This window comes from Meriones unguiculatus, chromosome 14 (assembly GCF_030254825.1).
Source record: "Meriones unguiculatus strain TT.TT164.6M chromosome 14, Bangor_MerUng_6.1, whole genome shotgun sequence".
In the NCBI taxonomy this organism is placed as follows: Eukaryota; Metazoa; Chordata; class Mammalia; order Rodentia; family Muridae; genus Meriones; species Meriones unguiculatus.
In genome coordinates, this window is record NC_083361.1 from 61,976,028 (window position 1) to 61,995,075 (window position 19,048).

The window sequence follows — 19,048 nt, forward strand, 5'->3', positions numbered from 1 at the left end:
ACCCACCTGACTCTCATATGTCTTAATAATAATTTTCCAAGTGCTTTGATTAATTCAAACCTTTGGTAGGCAATTACATAGTTTTCCTTAACAGTCTAATATCTTTAGCTTCTATCACTTTACCATGCAACATTATGATACAGTTGCTTCTGCCACAGATGAATTCTTTGCATCCCCCATGCTATCAATTTTCCTAATTCTATAACACCAGAAAGTTGCCAGAAATGGTTGCCTTTAATGCCAGCACGTGGGAGGCAGAGAATCTCTAGAAGATTGATTCAAGCCTGGTCTACATAATTCCAGGCTAGCCTGGGCTACATAGTGAGACCCTTTCTTAAAAATACAAAAAAAAAAAAAGTGGGAGAGGAAGCATTTCATATCAGACATTCTAGCACCTTTTGAAACAAACAGGAAGGAGCTTACTTCTCCGGCATAATAAAGTGCAGCAAGGACCAAAGTTCCTTGAGGGAATTCTGAAGAGGGGTACCCGTGATCAGTAGCCTATGGTTGGACTTGAAATCAATCAGAGTTTTATACAATAAAGAATCATCATTCTTCAACCGATGGGCTTCATCTACTCCCAGGAAGGCCCAGTTAATACTGCCCAGCACGGTCTAAAGTGAAAAACAGAACAGAACGAGCCACCAGGTCAGAAGGGAACCCAAATATGCTTACACATCTAAATCATTTCTGTACAAATACCATCACAAAGGTACACACGTAGACATACTTATTCTTCACATATTTAATATATATTAAGATTCTTCTGCTTATTCTATTAATAGCCAGATGCAAGAATACCTCTTCATCTAAAGCTATAAGTCAATCTCTATTCAAGCCACTACTGAAAGCCCCTCAAGAGGATGAAAACTGGTACATTAAGCAAAAACAGAACAAAAAGTACACATTACTTTGTCATCGCAAGATTCATTTCTTGCCCCAACCTTGAAACATAGAAAAGACAAGACCACCAAACTGAATGTAGAAGCATTTACCACTTGGTAACTTTAGAAAGCTCTCCATCACTGTAGTGTACCTCCGTGCAGCCTCCACACCCTTTCCTCCTGCCTCTTGCTTAACTCAATTGGACTAAGGCAACCTGAGCTCCCATTCAACTGTGAGGTTTGTTTTCTACTTAAATTTTAGTATTTGAGGTATATTTTAAGTTTGTTTGCTTGGCTTTTTAAACAAAGCAAGAAGAACAATGCAACAAGTGGGAATCACAATACCCGCTATCTAAACACAACAGACACGGACAAGACTTGACCTTTATTAATAATTACACACCTTATCTTTTAAGAGGATCTCGTAAGTTGTTATGAGTGCATTGAACTTCAACCTTTTGGTTTGAGAATGAATCCACTCATACTCCCTTATCTATAAGAAGAGAAAAACAGTAATTAAGACACAATTTCTACTTTCAAGTGTTTGAAACAAAACAAGTCTTGTAATAGATGCACTAGAAATGACAAACAAGTCCCATGAGAATTGAATGAAAAGCCTCGGCACTCTAAAGAGACTTGTGTAGACCAAGCGTAGAACACTGAGTGTCAAACTCAAACTATAGAGCACTAAGCAGGAAAAAACTTTATTGTCATTCAAAAATCCAAACCCTCCCACAAAGATCTGACTAAGTGTGCAGCATTTATCAGCATTTAAACTTGGGACTTCGTCAGACATGCTGACAGACGCCTTTAATTCTAGCACTTAAGAGGCAGAAGTAGGCAGAAGTCTGTGAGTTCCAGGACAGCCAGAGTTACAGAGAAATGGTGTACTGAGCGAGGCTAGGGATGGGAAGACTGGAAGATGGCTTTGGGAGCTTGAACTAAAAGTACAGCTTTCCCAGATCCATGTTCTTAAGAAAATAAAATTTCCATTCTTTCATAAGGAGATATTTATTGAGAAGTAACAAATTATAACGAATAGCTTGGCCAGAAATTTTATTAATCATAGTCAACAACTATATCCACCAGTAAAAAGAAATTTTACAGATTGAAAATATAACAATATAAGTAGTAAGTAGTGGGAATGTAAAGAAACTGGAAAATTAATGAATCCATAGTGAAACATGATCAGGAACTCAGGAAACACAATGATGGCTACTGACAAAGTTCGTATGGTTTGTTGACTTAGAAAACGGAACACATGACTATGAGGACTTACAGGTGACTACCACCAAAGACTAAAGAGAAGGAGTGCCTGCCACAAAGCATGCTGATTTGCTTTCTCCTTTTAATAACTCACAAATTAATGGAACTAAAAACTACTGCATACAGTCTTTGAAAGTCAAAATTGGGGCAATGAAACAGAGTATAGTTTATAATTCAGATGCTTTGTTTTGTTTTGCTTGCAGAGCTGGCAATGAAACCCAGAGTCTCAAACATGCTATAGGGTTTATCACTGAGCTACAGCTCCAACCCCAGATTGTTTTAATGGCAGCATTTAATAAAAATTAAGTTTGAATCCACAGAAATGTGTTTACAGCACTTACCTAAATGTTGAAGAGTCCTAGTGACCCACTCTTACTACAACCAAGCTCCAAAAAATATATTAAAATAGAAGGGCACAAGCCAAGACCAAACAGACTGTGTTTGGCAAGCTGAGGCCCCAGCTCTGGCATTCTTTTAAAAGCAAGGGTTTGGCAAACCCCTTGGATAGTTATTTTCATCAGTCTGTCAAATATTTGGTGCCATCAATTTTGAAGATTATTATGAAGGTTACAGGAATACATACAAAAGCACCCAACATAAGAACTAGCATAGCGCGTAGAAGGTACTCAAAAAAAGGCGATCATTTCTCAAAAAACTGCTAAACAAAGACAAATGTACATCACTGTGTGCTAACTTCAAGATGCTCAGTCAACATTTGGTACCAGACAATTTTCTTTTATGCAGTCCTAGAAATGCATTGCTTTCCTTTATTTTTATTTCTTTATTGTAAGTTATAAAACCTCACTGTTTTAAGAGATTGGGAAATAAATTCTAAGAACCCAAGTCTTTCCAATAACATTTCTGCTAAGATAGCAAAGATATTAATTTTTCCATAAGGAAAGTTGAACTTAAATATAAAAACCAAACTAGCAGTAATCATAGCTCTCAGGTGTATTACTATGAGTTAGTGGCTAGTCTAAGCTACACAGTAAGAGACCAGGATGGAGAGGAGAAAAGAGAAGAGAAACACCACAATCCAGCTGAGAGATAATCCCAACCAGTTAATGGTGTTTTAAAACATAGTAGCTTACGCCTTGTTCAAAGTTTTAACTGAGTTTCATTTTGACAAAACTCACAGTACACAGTGTTTAGATGTTTTCAGTAAGGAATTTACTAATACATCTATAAAGCACTTACAATAAACTCCTAAAATACATTTTTAACATAAATACTACTTCAACTTTTTTTTTTACATACCGTATTTCTGCTCATCAGGTCACCTATGTAAACCACGACATTAATCTCTGGTGCCCAGATTTCAAACTCCCTCTGCCATGAAGTAAGGGTCGATAAGGGAACAACTATAAGAAACGGCCCATAGAGCTGGTGCTGGTGGAACAGGTAGGAGAGAAATGATATGGTCTGGATGGTCTTTCCTAGGCCCATTTCATCAGCAAGGATTACACTGTTACTTCTGCATTAAGAAAATGGTACAAATAAAGGAATTAGCTCATGAGAAAAACAGTATGTGCAAAAATAATATACACAGTTCACAGTAACTAACCACAAAGAAAAGCATAAGTTTGACCCTTCAATGAATTTCTCTTTATCTTCACTGACTTATGCCTTCTAAGTTTAGAAGAAAGCAGAAGACAGAAATAGCAGCCCAGACAATGTATTTGTAAGTATATTCAAGATTTAGATAACACAAAACTTCTCCAACTGTTCCTATTGTACATGTAAGGCTTTGAACTGCATTGTCTTTCCTAGGCTATCCCTCTAATGGAGAAGATGGGTTTTATTAAAGCATGTAGCCTTGGGTTCATCAATAAACAAAACGAGCAAACTGGCTATCAGCCATGCTGCTGAATGCTACCCCAACAGTCGTGCACCTCTGCTCAAATTACCTTCCCCATTCCACTGCATTCCAGTTGATTTTTCACTATTACATCTACTGTTTTACACATCTATTTGATACAAGTAGATAGGACTGGGGTTTTGTATTGTTTGTAGTGCTGGAGATAGAGTCCAAGGCCTTGTACGTTCTAGACAAAAAGGGAAATGTTTTAAAAATGCAACAGTCTACATTTCTGGGCCTCATTATGGAACTCAGAATGAGACCATCCAAAACTATGAGGGTTTTGTTTTGGGTTTTGGTTTTTGGTTTTGTTTCCTATGAAGAAGAATCTCACTATGTAAACCAGGTTGACCTGTAATTTGCAATTCTCACACCTATGCTTTAGAGAGCTAGAAGGAGAGGATTCTGTACATTCAATAAGCATGAACCTGGTTCGTGGACCTGTTTAAGAAACACTGTACTAGAAAACAGGCTGAATTTCCTTCCACATTTGTTTTAATTTTTTTTTAATTGTACAGATATGAAAAGAAAGACAAATGAAGAAAATGAGCAGAAGTATGTTTAGGAATTAGAAAATAGATGATATGGCAAGAAAGTAGAGATCCATGTATGATACAGTCTATAAACACTGTTACAGACCAGTGAGATGACTCATAAGATAAAGGCACGTGCCATAAAACCTGACTACGAGAATGCTATCTCCAGAATCCATGCAATAGGAAAACAGGACTCCTTCATGTCAACCATGCAAATATATATGTACACAAAGGTACGCATTCAATGTAAGCAAGCTTTTAAAAAACTGATAAATAAAAATAGAGCCACAATGTTGGCCTTTAGCCGAGGTTCTGGGTTTCCTCCAGTACCACAACTGCGGAGCTGCCAAGGACCTCCCAACTCTGAATTTGCTGGTTATTTATGGCTTCGTGCTACTTCTGGGTACTGCAGCTCACCTGGATCCTTCCCATCCCAGCCCAATCCAAGTTCCAACAAGTCAGCTCAACCCTTCAGTGGCTTGCTCTCTTGTGCTCTCTTGTGCTCCCTTCTTGCTATTTCTAGCAGGGGACTCTTCCATGCTCTATTTCCCTGCAGAAACCAGCTCTCCTTGCTTTCAAAGTCTGAGGAGGAGGGGAATGAAGGCTAACCCTCTGGGAGGGCTCTTCTCAGCCTGGATTAGGTAGGGGCTTTTGGTCATTCTCTCCTTCCTTCCTTTTCTGACTCTTTAACCCAGAAACTTCTGGAAGATTTAACAATAGTTGCTCATCATGTCTCTGGAGGGAAACAAACGTCAATATACCTGTTCCGAAGCACCAGCAACAGGCACAGCCAAGGAAGGCTGGTGCTGACAGCTAGACTCTCTTTAGGAGCTGTGGGTGAGTCTTTGCGACACCACTATTTACCACTATTTTGTAATCCTTGACAAGTGGGGCCTGAAGCAAACTGACCTTGGGGTGTTTGTATTCTTGTTCTTGTACATCAAAAGATGCTGCTGCCCTCAAGCAGGGCAACCCTTTCTGCTCTCAGCTATACTCATACTAGCACTGCATTTTAATCAAAAGCTTCCGTGCCAAATGAACTAAGAGTTTGTATGTATACATGCTTTACTAGTGAACTGAGTTCTACACAGAAAAACAAGGCATTTAATTTGCCAGGATTGCAGGCAGATCTCTTTGAGTTTAAAGCCAACCTGGTCTATATACTGAGACCTAGAGTAAGCCAGCACTACAAAGTGAGACTATTCAAAAAAGAAAAATAAAAACAAAACCATGCTCATGACTATACAGCAAATATTGTGCAACTCTGGACAAAGCTCATGGTACTCTTGCTCCTAAGCACCAACAAGTGTAAAATAAAAGAGCTAGCTCATGCAATCTCTTTAGTTGTATGTAAGTTCTTACTGATCCTAGAAACAGCAGGACTTACTATCTTCTGAAAAAAAAAAAAACTGTTTTCTTAAAAACTACTTGCTTTAGAATTTCATACACATATTATTCTTTGGCCATTCCCCCTACTTTCCTCTTATCCCATACCCCCTCCATCAAATCAAACTCCTGCTCAATGGCCCCACCTACTTTTCATATCTGTTTATTTGTGTCTATATGTCTCCCACTGCATTTAATTAGGTTTGTCTGCATGAGCATGAGTAGGGGTTAAGGAAAATCATTCTTAAGCAGCTAAAATGATAGTGACCCACTTTCTCAGTCACACAAACTTGAGCTCAAATGCTAAATTTTCTTCACTGGGTCTTAAAAATACTACATTCAGTTGAAAAGACAGCAAGTAGTGACGGTGATTCATGTGATAAATAGTTCTTGTAAATGTGTTCATAACTAGAAACATCTTCCTAGCATTGAGGATAAATTTGAACATTTTTATTTTTCAAGCCATAGTTTAATTTTAAAATAAAAATATCTGCTTTACTTTAAAAAATGAAGACACAAAGAAGAGGTGGGGCTAGAGCGACAGTTCAGTGAATAAAAGCACTGGCTGCATTTCTAGAGGACATGAGGTCAGCTCCCAGCACCCAAGAGGCAGCTCAGAACTCCAGGTCCAGGATAGAAATGCCCTCTTCTGGCCTTTGTGGGTACCAGGCACATAAGTGGTGCATAGACATACATGCAGGAAAACACTTATATATGTAAATAAAAACTTTTTTTAATGTGAGGAGGGAATCTGTCATTAGCAATGAAGGAAGCTCTCACACGATGCATCACATAATAACAGAGGAATCATGCCTACCTTGAATCACTTACATTCTCAAAGCCTAAATAGCCCCCAGCACTTAGCTCTTAGGATAACAATAAGCCAAACACAAGTAGAGAAAAATCTAACTGTATCTTCTACCTACTTGCACCAGGAGTGGGCAAGCCAGTTGAGACCCTCTAGCTGATAATCTCGAAGCTCCAGATTCTCCCCTCCTAAGTAGGCTGGTTGCTTCTTTAAAGCTACAAACCGTGGTCTTTGCTTTAGTGCCTGAAAAACAAAAATTAACAAAACCTAGGTCTTAGAATATTTTTTCCTGCTTTTAGATTACAATGTTAGCCATATTTTATGCACTCTATACCAAACAAACAAAAAGCTTAATTTCAAGTATGAATTGTCATCCCACTTTACCCATGCCTACTCTGTTCCCAGATAAGCACATTTAAATAACTTGTTCTTTCTCTGACACAAATTTATGAACATTAATTAGTTCTTTATTTTCTCATCCTTTACTGTGTGACACAGAATTACCTTGATGTCACCTTTTCTAAACAATACAGTAACACTCTGCAAGTCTTACTTTATTGTGAGCATGAGTGTTTTACCTAAATGTATGTATGTGGTCAGACTAGAGTTAGATGGTTATGAGCCACCAGGTGGGCACTGGGAACTGAAGCCCGGCCTTCTGCAAGAGTAACAGCTTCCCTGAACTACAAAGCCCATTCCCTAGGCCCCAGGATAGCTTCTTGTATGCCATTAAGCGCCACTATACTTCCCAAAGGGCAGAGGAAATGGACACACTGGCTGCTTTCCTCTAGAAAAGTCTTCAATGGCCATGGAGGCCAGTCCCTCCACCTCTGCCCTGTTCTATCCATGGCTTCTCCAGCACACTGGAGACCAACAATCCCATGCTGGCTTTCACAGACAGAGGGTTAAGTTATTAACATGAATTTCAACTTCTCTAAGATATAGTCCAAGGAGTCAGGTGTATTTCTAGATTTCAACAAATTCCAATGAGGAAAAAAAGACTTGTGCAATCAATCTAGCAAAAAAAAAAAAAGCTTACATGTTCAGTTTCTGATTTAAAATCCAGAGACAACTTTCCTGTTTGTTTGAAAGTAGCTACTTTCAAATATTTCTCATAATATATCTAATTCTATAAAGTATCAAATTATAGAAACCAGTTAAAAAAATATTTTAAAGGAAATTTTGTATCTGTGTGTGTGCACCTGTCTGTACCGATGTGTACCACAGCCATGCAGGACCCTTCCAAGATGGCACTGGGTCTCCGAACTGGAGTCAAAGGCAGCTGTGAGCCCCTACATGGGTAATGTGACTCAAATGCAGCTCTTCTCAAGAACAGTAAGCAATCTTAACCTCTGAGCCAGCTTTCCAGCCCCTCACCCTCTCATTTCGCTTTCTTTTTCCTTTGAGACAAGTCACAGGTAAACCAGGATGGCCTTGAACTCACTAACAGCCAAGGATGACCTTGAATTTATGATTCCTCTGCCTCCATCTCCAAAATCCTGAGATTCCAGGCTTACATAATGATGAACAGTTTTGTGTGCTCCTAGGCAATGAAACCTGAGGGCTGTACACATGGCAGGTACATTCTGCTTACTGTGCTATATTCCCAGCGCATGATATAATTACTTATATTTAATGTCACTTTTAAATCACCATTCATTCTTATACTTTTGCTTCTATATGACTAACCCTTTGGTTACCACATCTTTCCACGACAACAACAACAACAAACAATATAATAATGGGCTGGGTGTGGTGTTACATGCAGAAACAAATGGATCTCTGAGTTCAAGGCCTTGTTCTACATAGTTCCAAGACATCCAGAGCAACATAACAGAAAGTTCCTGTCTCGTATATTATAATATAATATAATATAATATAATATAATATAATATAATATAATATAATATAATATAATATAATACAATACAATATAATGCAATACAACACAATGTAGAAAAGTAAAACCACAAAAGCAAAAACTCAGCAAACCTTGCATTCTCTTGTGGGAATGGTTTTGGAGTTGTTACGATTGTGGAAGCTGTCAATACAATTCTGGAATTTTTTTCCAATCAAGGCTTCATCTTCCCAGCTACATTCCGAGTACGGCAATCCCATCCATTTGCATAGATATTCAGGCTCATTTGAAGGTGCTGGCTTCCGACTGTGAGCTATATCATGTATAAGAATTTATCAAACAATGTCAAATTATAAGTAAAAAGTGTATTCTTTTTTAATGTATACCCAATGAATACCATGTGACAAAACTGTAAATACTCTGCAAAACAGAAAGTGCTCATAAAAACTGAACATTTCCTAAGGCTAAGATATGTTACTCACCTGGAAAATCTGTTTGGCCCAATGTAGATTTACTTGTCTTCACAGCTAAACAAACACAAAATAAGACACAAAGTTATAAACACACCAAGGAAGATACACAGATTTTACAAGTAAAAGGCAGGAGAGATGGCTCAGAGGTTAAGAATACTAGCTACTCTCCCAGAGAACCCAGGTTCAAGTCCCAGCACCCATATGGCAGCTCACAACTGTCTGTTTCTCTTGTCCCAGGGGACCTGAAGCCTTCTGGCTCTTCAAGAACAAAGTATGCACATTGTGCAGATATACATGAAGGCAAAAAAAAAAAAAACAAAAAACAACATACACTTAAACAGATTTTACAAAAAAGAATATGTGCTCATTTATGTGTTTAAAAAGAAGCTGTTGTGACCTGGCTGCCAGACATCATCCTATTACTCTGTTACTTTTTAACATAAAATGTCACTGAATATATACTCAGAACTCCACCTCATTCTCTCTTGAGGCTGTCTCAAGAGAGACATTTCATTCTCTCCACCTCATTCTCTCTTGAGGCTATCTCAAGAGAGTTATTTCCTGGGTCCATTTCACTGATGCCAGCCAGCCCTACTCCCAAATTCAAGAATGAAATCCAAGACAGTCAATCACCTACTTCTACTCCAACCATCTCTCTTAACTCACCTCTTAGATCACTGCCTACTTATTTTCTGTCTCTTGGAAACACGTAATAATGTGCCCAGACTTTCTCTTCTCACAATTTATGCACTCCCTCTTATGGGCCCACCTATACATTGGCAATACCTAAATGTATCTCAAAGTCAGATCAAGGTGAACGTATGTTGCAGTCCTCAAATAATACTCGTCTCTTAGATGACAACAATGTCATCAAGCTAAGTATTTGATTTCAACTCTAAAAATCAGTTCTCCCTCTTCCCTTGATCTTTCCATTTCAGTGATTGGTACTCATAGTCTCTTATGAAATCTTGCAAGTCAACATCCTTGACACTTCTGTCCCTCATCCCCCTAATTTGAAACTACAAGCAATAACTATCAGCTCTGCCCTCAAAATAAATATAGTCCTTTGTTTAGCCTCAAAAAGTAAACCTACAAAATGCACTTTATAAATTTGTATTATCCTAAAGCCAATGGTCATTTTCTCTAAGTTTACACATGACTAAAGTAAGTTTTTATGAACTCACCTATTACTCTTTCTACTATCTGATACTGTTTATTCAACTCGGATGCCAGCTCCTGTTGGCAATTGAAATATTCAACATCTTCAGGAGAAACTTTCCCTAACCTAGGCAAAAGACCAAAAACAAGCATATACCAGTTAGATCTTGGAGATCTATCCACATGTATCGGAGCAAACATTCTAAGTGCAAATACAAATTTATTTGCTTCCATGTGTCCATTTAGTAATCTTCACTAGTAGGTGGTCAGTAATGTTTACAAAAAACAAAACAAAAAAACCTTCAAATCATTTCTGCAAATTGTATTAAAACCAAGAATAATTTTAAGTGTATCATAACTCAGAGGGTTCTAGAATATTACCTTTCACATATAAGCCATTCCAGCCTAACCAAAACAAAAATAACAAAATGTTCTTGGGATTGGCTCTACATATAATTATCAAATTCAAGTCACTGATTCACTTGCAGTTATTCTATGACTTTGCCAATCTATAGAACAGATAAGAAAAAAGTCACAATTTTATTGTCAAGATCAAACATACTACAGAAAATGTGTCAAATGTTCAATAAGCTAGCTATTCTTGTTAAATCTGTAAATCTAGTCGTCATATATGAAGACATCTACATTTAGAAAACAAAACTGTAGACTGTTCAGTGTTCCTTGATCAGATGACCAAGGCAAAAATCCTAGATATCTGTGTTCTCCACACATTTTAAAGCTCCCTTCCCTTCGACTAGAAACACCTCATTGATCCGCAGCAAGCAACATACCACTGCTTGATTTCATCCTCTTTCTTCTTGAAGTTCTCCAGTTTTTTCAGGCCCTTCACCTTCTGTTGTTGTAAGGATTCTTCACTCTCCCATGTGCTGTGGATATGAGACCAGCCCTTCCACTTGATAAGGTACTGGATTTCACCTTCCTCCCTCTCAGTGTCAAAATCACCACTAGGATCTCCATTAGCTTCAACAGCATACACAGTGGTAGACGCTCCAGTAGCTGCAAAAGGATTCAGGTCAGCTTTAAAGAAAATGTAAGAAAGCAGGCAGGCAATGAAAAGATTCTTAATTAAGCAACTGCCAAGATGAGTTTCTTCCTGAATAAACCAAATGTCTTTGACTTACAATAAGCAGTCAACTTATTATACAATTACAATTATTACAACACATGATGGTCTCAGTACCTTCAAACATCCTAAAGATGCTACTATTTACCTTAAAGATGGTGGAACCAAACAAGTCCTCTGTACAAACACCAGACAATGAAAGAGCAGGGTCCTTTTTAGTCCTGACTACCTCAAAAAGCAGATCTCCTCCTCCAAGAATCGAGTAAAAAAAAAAAAAAAATCAAAATACCCTCTCCTTACTCACCCTCCCAAAGCTGTTACCTGCCTTACCCTCAAATAAACCAGATTGGGAGTGAGGGGTGTGGTTAGTCAGGCAAGGTACCAGGTTCCCGATCAACTAACTCTACATACTCTCAAGAACCAATTTCAAAAATAAAAGGTTTAGTCAGGAAAAGGACCATATGCTTGTTTAGTCTTTTTGCAGTATGAGGACTGGAGCAAATGCTCTGCTGCTGAATAAAGTTGTATTCCTAGCCCTAAGTATTATTATGAAATTTTCCTTATGAAAATGTTATTTTAGAACAACTTGAGAAATATCTCAATGTTTTAAAACGTTCGCTATGATACAACTATGGCTGTGATGAGTCTCGTATTTTCACAAGGTGATTCAGAAACAACTAAATAAACACAGATTTGCTTACTGTTCATGACCAAGTACCTCTGCTTGAGCTCTACACTATTTACAACTTAACTACCTTACATTAAAAGGTCTTAAAGACACTGAAAACATTCTTTTGTCTTTAGCTCTGGAATAAAGCAGGGCAATTTCCACAATTCACAATACAAGTATGGAGTAAATTCATCACGTTACAGAATATGTAAAATACTGGCCTTCTGAATATATATAAAAAGTAATGTGTGGGCTCCAGATGCAACCAGTTGATACAGTGCTTACAGAGCATCACCAAGGCCTAATTTAACTCCCAGCACCATATATACTGACCACGGTGGTACACAACTGTAATCCCAGAACTTGGGAGTTAGAGACGGAAGGATTAGGAGTTCAAGGTCATCCTTGTCTATATATCAAGTTGGAGGCCAGCCAAGGCTACCAGAGACCCTGTCTCAAAAATTCGAAGTGTGTAATTTGCTCCCCAAAGACACAAACCTCCTTTCTTTCCCAGTCTTGAATCTAAGACCTTTTCAATAGTTTCACTATTATCTTGCTGTTCATCAATTCCTTCTCCAGTCATTTCAATGAGATCATCTGAATCAGTCTCAAAGTCATCATCTTCTTTGTAACTGTGTGAGAAATAATGCTGAATGAGTAAGAGACTGTACCTTCAGAAGTAAGCATCTCTACAGAGTATCACTGGAATAGGAAGCATACTCTTTGACTCCAAGTTATCAAAGACTTTTCAGTCAGTGGACTCAAAGCCTACTTCATCCCATTTCAAGCACTGATGCATGCCCACAGATAAACTCAGGAGTAACTCACACTGTATAAGCAAGATACAGGAAACTACAAAAATACTCTATATTTAGTACTGAGTAATTAATATCTAAATTATGACAAAGAAAATTTATAATGAAAGAGAAACTGCTGTTATTTCAGACAAAAGAAAAATAATATTCCTAAGATTAAAAGTTTCAATCATGCAATTTTATCTCACAATAGCAAGAAAATGAATTTAATTTAAAATAACCCAAACAGTTGAGAATTTTCACACTTCTGAATTATAAATATAAAAAATATATTTGGCCATGATGATCCCAGAACTGAGGGCAGAGAAACAGCCTGAGGATGGTCTGAGCCACATAATAAATTTCAAGACAGTCATGACTAAATATTAAGTTCCAGACTAGCCTGAGCTACATCAAAAAACATAAAAAGAAAAGAAAAACCTTTAAAACACATGAACAATAAATACAAGGGGGCAAGGCCCTGGGTTTAAGCTCCAACACAACAAAATAATTGCAGAAAAACATAATTCTAGATACGATACAGCACAGTAAGAAAATGAGCTAAGTTAAACACCAGCACATTATAAGCCTAGTTTACATTTAACTATTAATTAGAAACATCAGGCAAGTTATTCGAATCTCTAGGACTCAGCTTTACATTTCTAAGTAGACCAAAAGAAACATGCATATGCTCTGGAAAGAAATGTACTTCACATTCTCTAGATTAAATAAAAAAATTGTCTGAATATATCTGTATCTTTTTTTCACCAACAATTAATATCTCAAATCCTGTTACTAAAGGATAATAATATGATTATACCCAAACCAATAGATACTATGAGACTCAAGAGTAATTCAGAAGTGAAAATACCATCCAGACATTGCTCTAAAACATTAGAAAGATAGCCCCTGGGACGGGACGGGACCCTCAGGCCTGTTACAATGAGCTGTTACTCTCCTCCACTGGGCTCAACACCATTTTCCCCCAAGGACGGCTAGATTCTAAAATCAGCTTTATCACATAAGGCTTGTATTCTTTTTTTTTTTTTTTTTTTTTTTGAGACAAGGTCTCACTGTGTACCTCTGGCCTTTCTGGAAAAAGCTATGTAGAACAGGCTAGCCTCAAACTCACAGAGATCCACCTACCTCTGCTCCCAAGTGCTGGGATCAAAGGAGTGCACCACCCTCAGGCTGGTATTCTTACCTGTCAATCACATCATCTGAAATTTCAAAGAACCAATCTGAACAAGTACATTATCACCTTCACATTACTGAAAAACTTCTGGGGCACAACTGACCTCACATTTTTAGCAGCTCTTCGTCGAGTCTGCCTTTTGGGAGCTTCATCATCGTCGTCATCGTCATCAGAGGACTCCTGCTTTTTCCTCTTTCCACGCTGGATCTTAGGTTGCTTTTTTACTTGAGGTTTGGGCACTGATCTAAAATGAACAGAGGGAAACAAAAATCAAAGCTTTTACTCTGTCACTTGGTAACTACTTCAAATCTGCATAATGGTATTTCCCAGCGCAGTGGCACACACAAAGAACTCTCTAAAGGTCCCAGGCATGGGACCAGACCTGGAACCTTAGAACTCATGAGGTGACAGGAGGAGGTTCAGGAGTTCAAAGTCAACCTCCACTGCATAACACTCTCAGAAAAACAAAGGGGGGAAGATAACATACGAGCACATCCATGTGCTTCTCCTGGTTACTCAGTAAATAATGGGCAGAGATCCAGAAGGACAATTCATTTTGAGAGCATAAACTCAGAGGGAAGAAAAAACTCAGGCTTTCCCTGAGGGGGTCCTAGCCCATGGGTTGGCAAATTTTTCTTTAAGTTCCTAGAAGGAAACTGTTTTAGATTTTGTTGACCAGAGCACAAAACTGGGCCACTGTATAAGTACCTACGCAAACACAAGACATATATTTGTGACAACAATTTTATTGAGAAAATTCAAAACAAAGACACTGTATGCTCTGGTGATATAATTAATACGAATAGACAGAATAATGTTTCACATAGTCAAGATTCAAATTTAGTACTATTATCAAACTATAAATGATAAATGTTTATCAATAAAAACTATTATTAGGGTTGGGGATTTAGCTCAATGATAGAATGCTTATATATCAAGGGCAAGGCCTTATGTTTAGTCCTCAGCTCTAAACAAAACAAAACAAACAAAAAACTATTATTAGCCTTCAGGGCTATTAATAAGGTAGGTGTTTGGTGTGATTTGACCCCATCGCACTCAACAGTGAAAGAAGGTATATTCTGTGGACTGGGGATCTGAGTTCAATCCCTCACAATCTATGTAAAAAGCCAGGCACAGTCACAGTGGCATGTACTTGTAATCCCAGCACCTGGAAAGCTGTGACAGTAGGATACTTGAGGCTGGGCTGGTCCAGGCTCCCGGAGCCAGGATGAACTAACCACTGAGCCCAGGAGTTCCAAGGAGAGATACTATCTCAAAAAAACAAGGTGGATGACTCCCAAGGAACAACACACAAAGATGACCTCTGGCCTTCTAACACACACAGCACCAAAAACAAAACAAAACAAAAAAACAGAAGTTAAATTTTCTTGGGGTCTTGAATTTGAGGTTAGCCTTGTCTACATAGATTGTTCCAGAAAGGCCAGAGCTACACAGTGAGACCTTGTCTCAAAAAAAAAAAAAAAAGAGAGAGAGAGAGAGAGAGAGAGAATAAGCCTGTGTGCTAAAGCTGCTTTTAGAATCTGGCAATCCTTGGGGAAAAACACTGTTGATCCTAGTGGAGGAGAATAACAGCTCATTGTAAGTGGTCTCAAGTTTCCATCCCATCCTAGGAGCTATCCTTCTAAAGTTTCAGAACAGTATCTGGATGGTATTTTTACCTCTAAATTACTTGAATCTCAGAGTAAGTTTTTTCTGCCTTCTTATGTTATCATCATTTGCCATGTCTAATCAAAAATTACCAACCCTTTTTGCTTTCCCAGCCTTTTCCATCTCTATACAATTAGACTCTCTACTTACTGTTATGGATATTATATAAAAAGAGTAATAAACTATAAATATACTTTGGGCCAGAAGAGTATTTTCATCTTAAACATTACTTCTTGCCAGAAGTGGTGGTGTACACCTTGAATTCCCATGCTCAGGAAAAAGAGACACATGGATCTGAGTTCGATGGCAGCCTGGTCTACATAGTTTCCGGACAGCCCGGACTAAATAGAGAAATCCTGTCTTAAAAGGCCAAAAAGTGATAAGTAAAACAATCAGAGAGGGCTCCACAAGGAATGCAACAGAACCAAAATATCTGAGCAAAGTCTTTCCTGAGACTGATACTCCTACCAAGGACGATGCATGGAGATAACCTAGAATCCCTAGAACCCCTGCACAGATGTAGCCCATGGCAGCTCAGACTCCAAATGGGTTCCCTAGTGCTGTCTCTGACATGAAGTCAGTAGCTGGCTCTTTGTTTACCTCCCCCTGAGAGCTGAGCAGCCTTGCCAGGCTACAGAAGAAGACAATGCAGCCAGTCCTGATGAGACCTGACAGGCTAGGGTCAGATGGAAGGGGAGGAGGACCTCCCCTATCAGTGGACTTGGAGAGGGGCATGGGAGGTGAAGAAGGAGGGTGGGATGGGAGGACATGAGGAAAGGGGCTACAGGTGGGATACAAAGAGAATAAACTGTAATTAATAAAAAAAATATTATTAAAAAAAAATCAGAGAATTAGTTCTCCCAAAATGAAATTGTATCCTCTCTGCACAAACAAGATTTTTGTTGTTTTAAAGTAGATGATAGAGTTGCATATACTACACATTCTGAATAGTCTGCCGTAAAAAAAAAAGATCCACTATCAAATAATATGCATATATGCCCATGATATGCATATATGAAAATGCAATGAGGAAACCCATTAATTTGCATAATTATTAAATGCTAACAATAAAATATATTTTTTACATGAAGAAGGAAAAAGCATCTCTGGTCAGAACTGCATCTATCCAAACACTCAAAAGTGATTTCAGTAGCCCAGTGACTTAGCCACTTAGTAAAGATACAGGCTAGCACATGAGAAGCAAACATTCAAATCCTGGAAAAGGACAGTTTGTGTTGCTTAGGGCTCTGCTCTAGCGGACTCCCTCCTTCCTGTGTGGCCCATAGTAAGCTCATCAGAGGCAGAGACTGGGAAGGCAAGCGCGTACCTTCTAGGGACAGGTCTTCTCGCTTTTACTTTCTTTTGTTCTTGTTCGCTCTCTGCACTTGTGCCTTGTTCTTGTTCATCTTCTGAGGGGTCCTGTTTCCATTTTTCTCTGTGATCAAAAGCAAAACAATTTTTTTTCTGTAAGAATCCTTAAGCTAAGCAAGCTCAAAAACAAAAAAAACAAAACAAAAAAAAAAACAAAAACAAAAACAAATTCCAAACACATTTTCTGAAACACAGAATATATGTATTTTAGATATTATGCTAAAAGACATATTTAAGATGAATTTAGGGCTAGAGAGATGGCTTGGAGGTTAAGAGCATGGCTCTTCTTCCAGAGGTCCCAAGTTCAATTCCCAGCAATCACATGGGGGCTCACAACCATCTATGAGATCTGTTGCCCTCTGCCCTCTGACGTGCAGGTGTACATGCAGACAGAACACTGCATAATAAATAAATCTTTTTTAAAAAATCAATTTAAATTTTTTTTGTTATTGTTTCTGAATTCATAGCATCTGTTCCTAGTTTAACTCTGATAACAGATATAAATGGAGACTATGAGTATAATTTTCAAACCACCTTTTCTAAGGGAAAAATACTGTTAGCCGTTCTATTTTGTTCACCACTGTGTCACTGACAAGACTAAGTCCATACTATGTATTAGACCAAAATTTCCCAAGCTTTGGTATGCATCAGAACTAGCAAAAGACCTTGCTTCTGACTCAAAAGCTGTCCATCATGAAAGCTCCGAATTTTAACAAATTCACACATGATGCTGATATTGCATATAATGCATTTGAAAGCAGAGAGAGAGAGAGAGAGAGAGAGACAGCTCTGGCACTTGTGTTTTGCTGGCTAGACAAGTACTCTCCTTCGAAGCTCCAACCCCAACCTATAGGAAATGTGTTAAGTCTTTAGAACATAATCCAGTCCCTGGATTTATTTTTCAGTGCTGAACCTACCATCCAACCAACCAATCTGTTCCATTTAAGACTTAGTTTTTAGTCCTGATGTGACTTGATGAACTGGGGTGGGTGGTGGGTGGGTAGGAGCAGGCTCCCCTTATCTGCGAAATAAAAGAGAAGGGATGGAGGAAGAGGGAGTGAGGGTAAAACTGGGAGAAGGAGGGAGGGGGCTATGATTGGATATAAAGTGAATGGAAAAGTTAATTAAAAATAAAATAACCAAGGGGGGGGGACTTAGTTTTTAGTCATTAGTAGATACAGGGATTGGTCTTTTGTCCTTGAGATCGTACAAGGCTTAAAAGAGCCATAACCAGATGTGTCTCCCTATCTCTAAGAGCTTTACACCATGTACATTATTCAGATTCTATCAGGACTATATGTTAAGGGTGGTAAACAGAAATGGCCTTGGTTAAATAAAGAAATTGACTAGTGAACGAGCCCTATCAGTTTTCCAGTCAGCCATGTTGGGTACTTTTGGAAGGAAACTAAACAGTAAGTAGCCCACACATACACACTCTTTCTTTTTGCTTTGTTTTTTGGCACAGGGTTTCTGTGTATAGCCTTGGCTATCCTATACTCACTTAGACCAGGATGACTTCAAACTCACACAGATCTGCCTGCCTCTGCCTCCCTGAGTGCTGGGATTACAGGAGTGGTTTGCTTGTTTGTTTGTTTGTTTATAAAATGTTGCTAAAGAACATGAAGAAGCCAGACATGACGGTATACTTAGAACAAGCCAATGTTGAGTTCAAAATCAGGAAACAAACAACAACAACAAAAAAGGAATCTAAGTAATAAAAGGTGATTGCCAAGAAGATGGAAGAAAAGGGTGACCCCAGAACTTGGGAAACTAGTATGTGAGTCTGTGGTATCCCTAGGAGTCTGAACAAGTAGTTTACCCCTCCAAAGTCATGCTTTAAAAAATGGCCTCACAGGAACAACTTTCAAAAACATGGTTGATTAAGGACCAAGGAAGCCTACATCAGTGAGAAAAATCCATAGTTATGTAATCTGAGCTAGGACTATCCATGAGACCCACTACAAAGAATTACAGCAAACTAAAATAACAATAAACAATGAAAGTGTGTGTTGAGGCCTGTTTATAACAATCAAGTTAAA

The 19,048-nt window shown here is 38.3% G+C and overlaps 1 protein-coding gene across 11 annotated transcripts in view; it reads right to left on the bottom strand.

Moving 5' to 3' along the window:
- Chd2 (chromodomain helicase DNA binding protein 2) overlaps positions 1-19,048 on the bottom strand; it is a 136,081-nt gene that overhangs the window by 65,292 nt on the left and 51,741 nt on the right. For 10 of the 11 annotated variants that reach the window (XM_060367343.1, XM_060367347.1, XM_060367345.1 and 7 more), the window contains 11 exons: positions 16,966-17,073; positions 14,074-14,214; positions 12,480-12,613; positions 11,019-11,244; positions 10,254-10,354; positions 9,079-9,123; positions 8,731-8,909; positions 6,857-6,981; positions 3,408-3,624; positions 1,288-1,377; positions 424-614 (listed from right to left, as the gene is read on the bottom strand). In XM_060367343.1, the coding sequence (XP_060223326.1) occupies positions 424-614; positions 1,288-1,377; positions 3,408-3,624; positions 6,857-6,981; positions 8,731-8,909; positions 9,079-9,123; positions 10,254-10,354; positions 11,019-11,244; positions 12,480-12,613; positions 14,074-14,214; positions 16,966-17,073 (1,557 nt within the window). Of the gene's footprint in view, positions 1-423; positions 615-1,287; positions 1,378-3,407; positions 3,625-6,852; positions 6,982-8,730; positions 8,910-9,078; positions 9,124-10,253; positions 10,355-11,018; positions 11,245-12,479; positions 12,614-14,073; positions 14,215-16,965; positions 17,074-19,048 lie in introns of those variants that run through there. The other variant, XM_060367350.1, reaches the window with a different exon arrangement.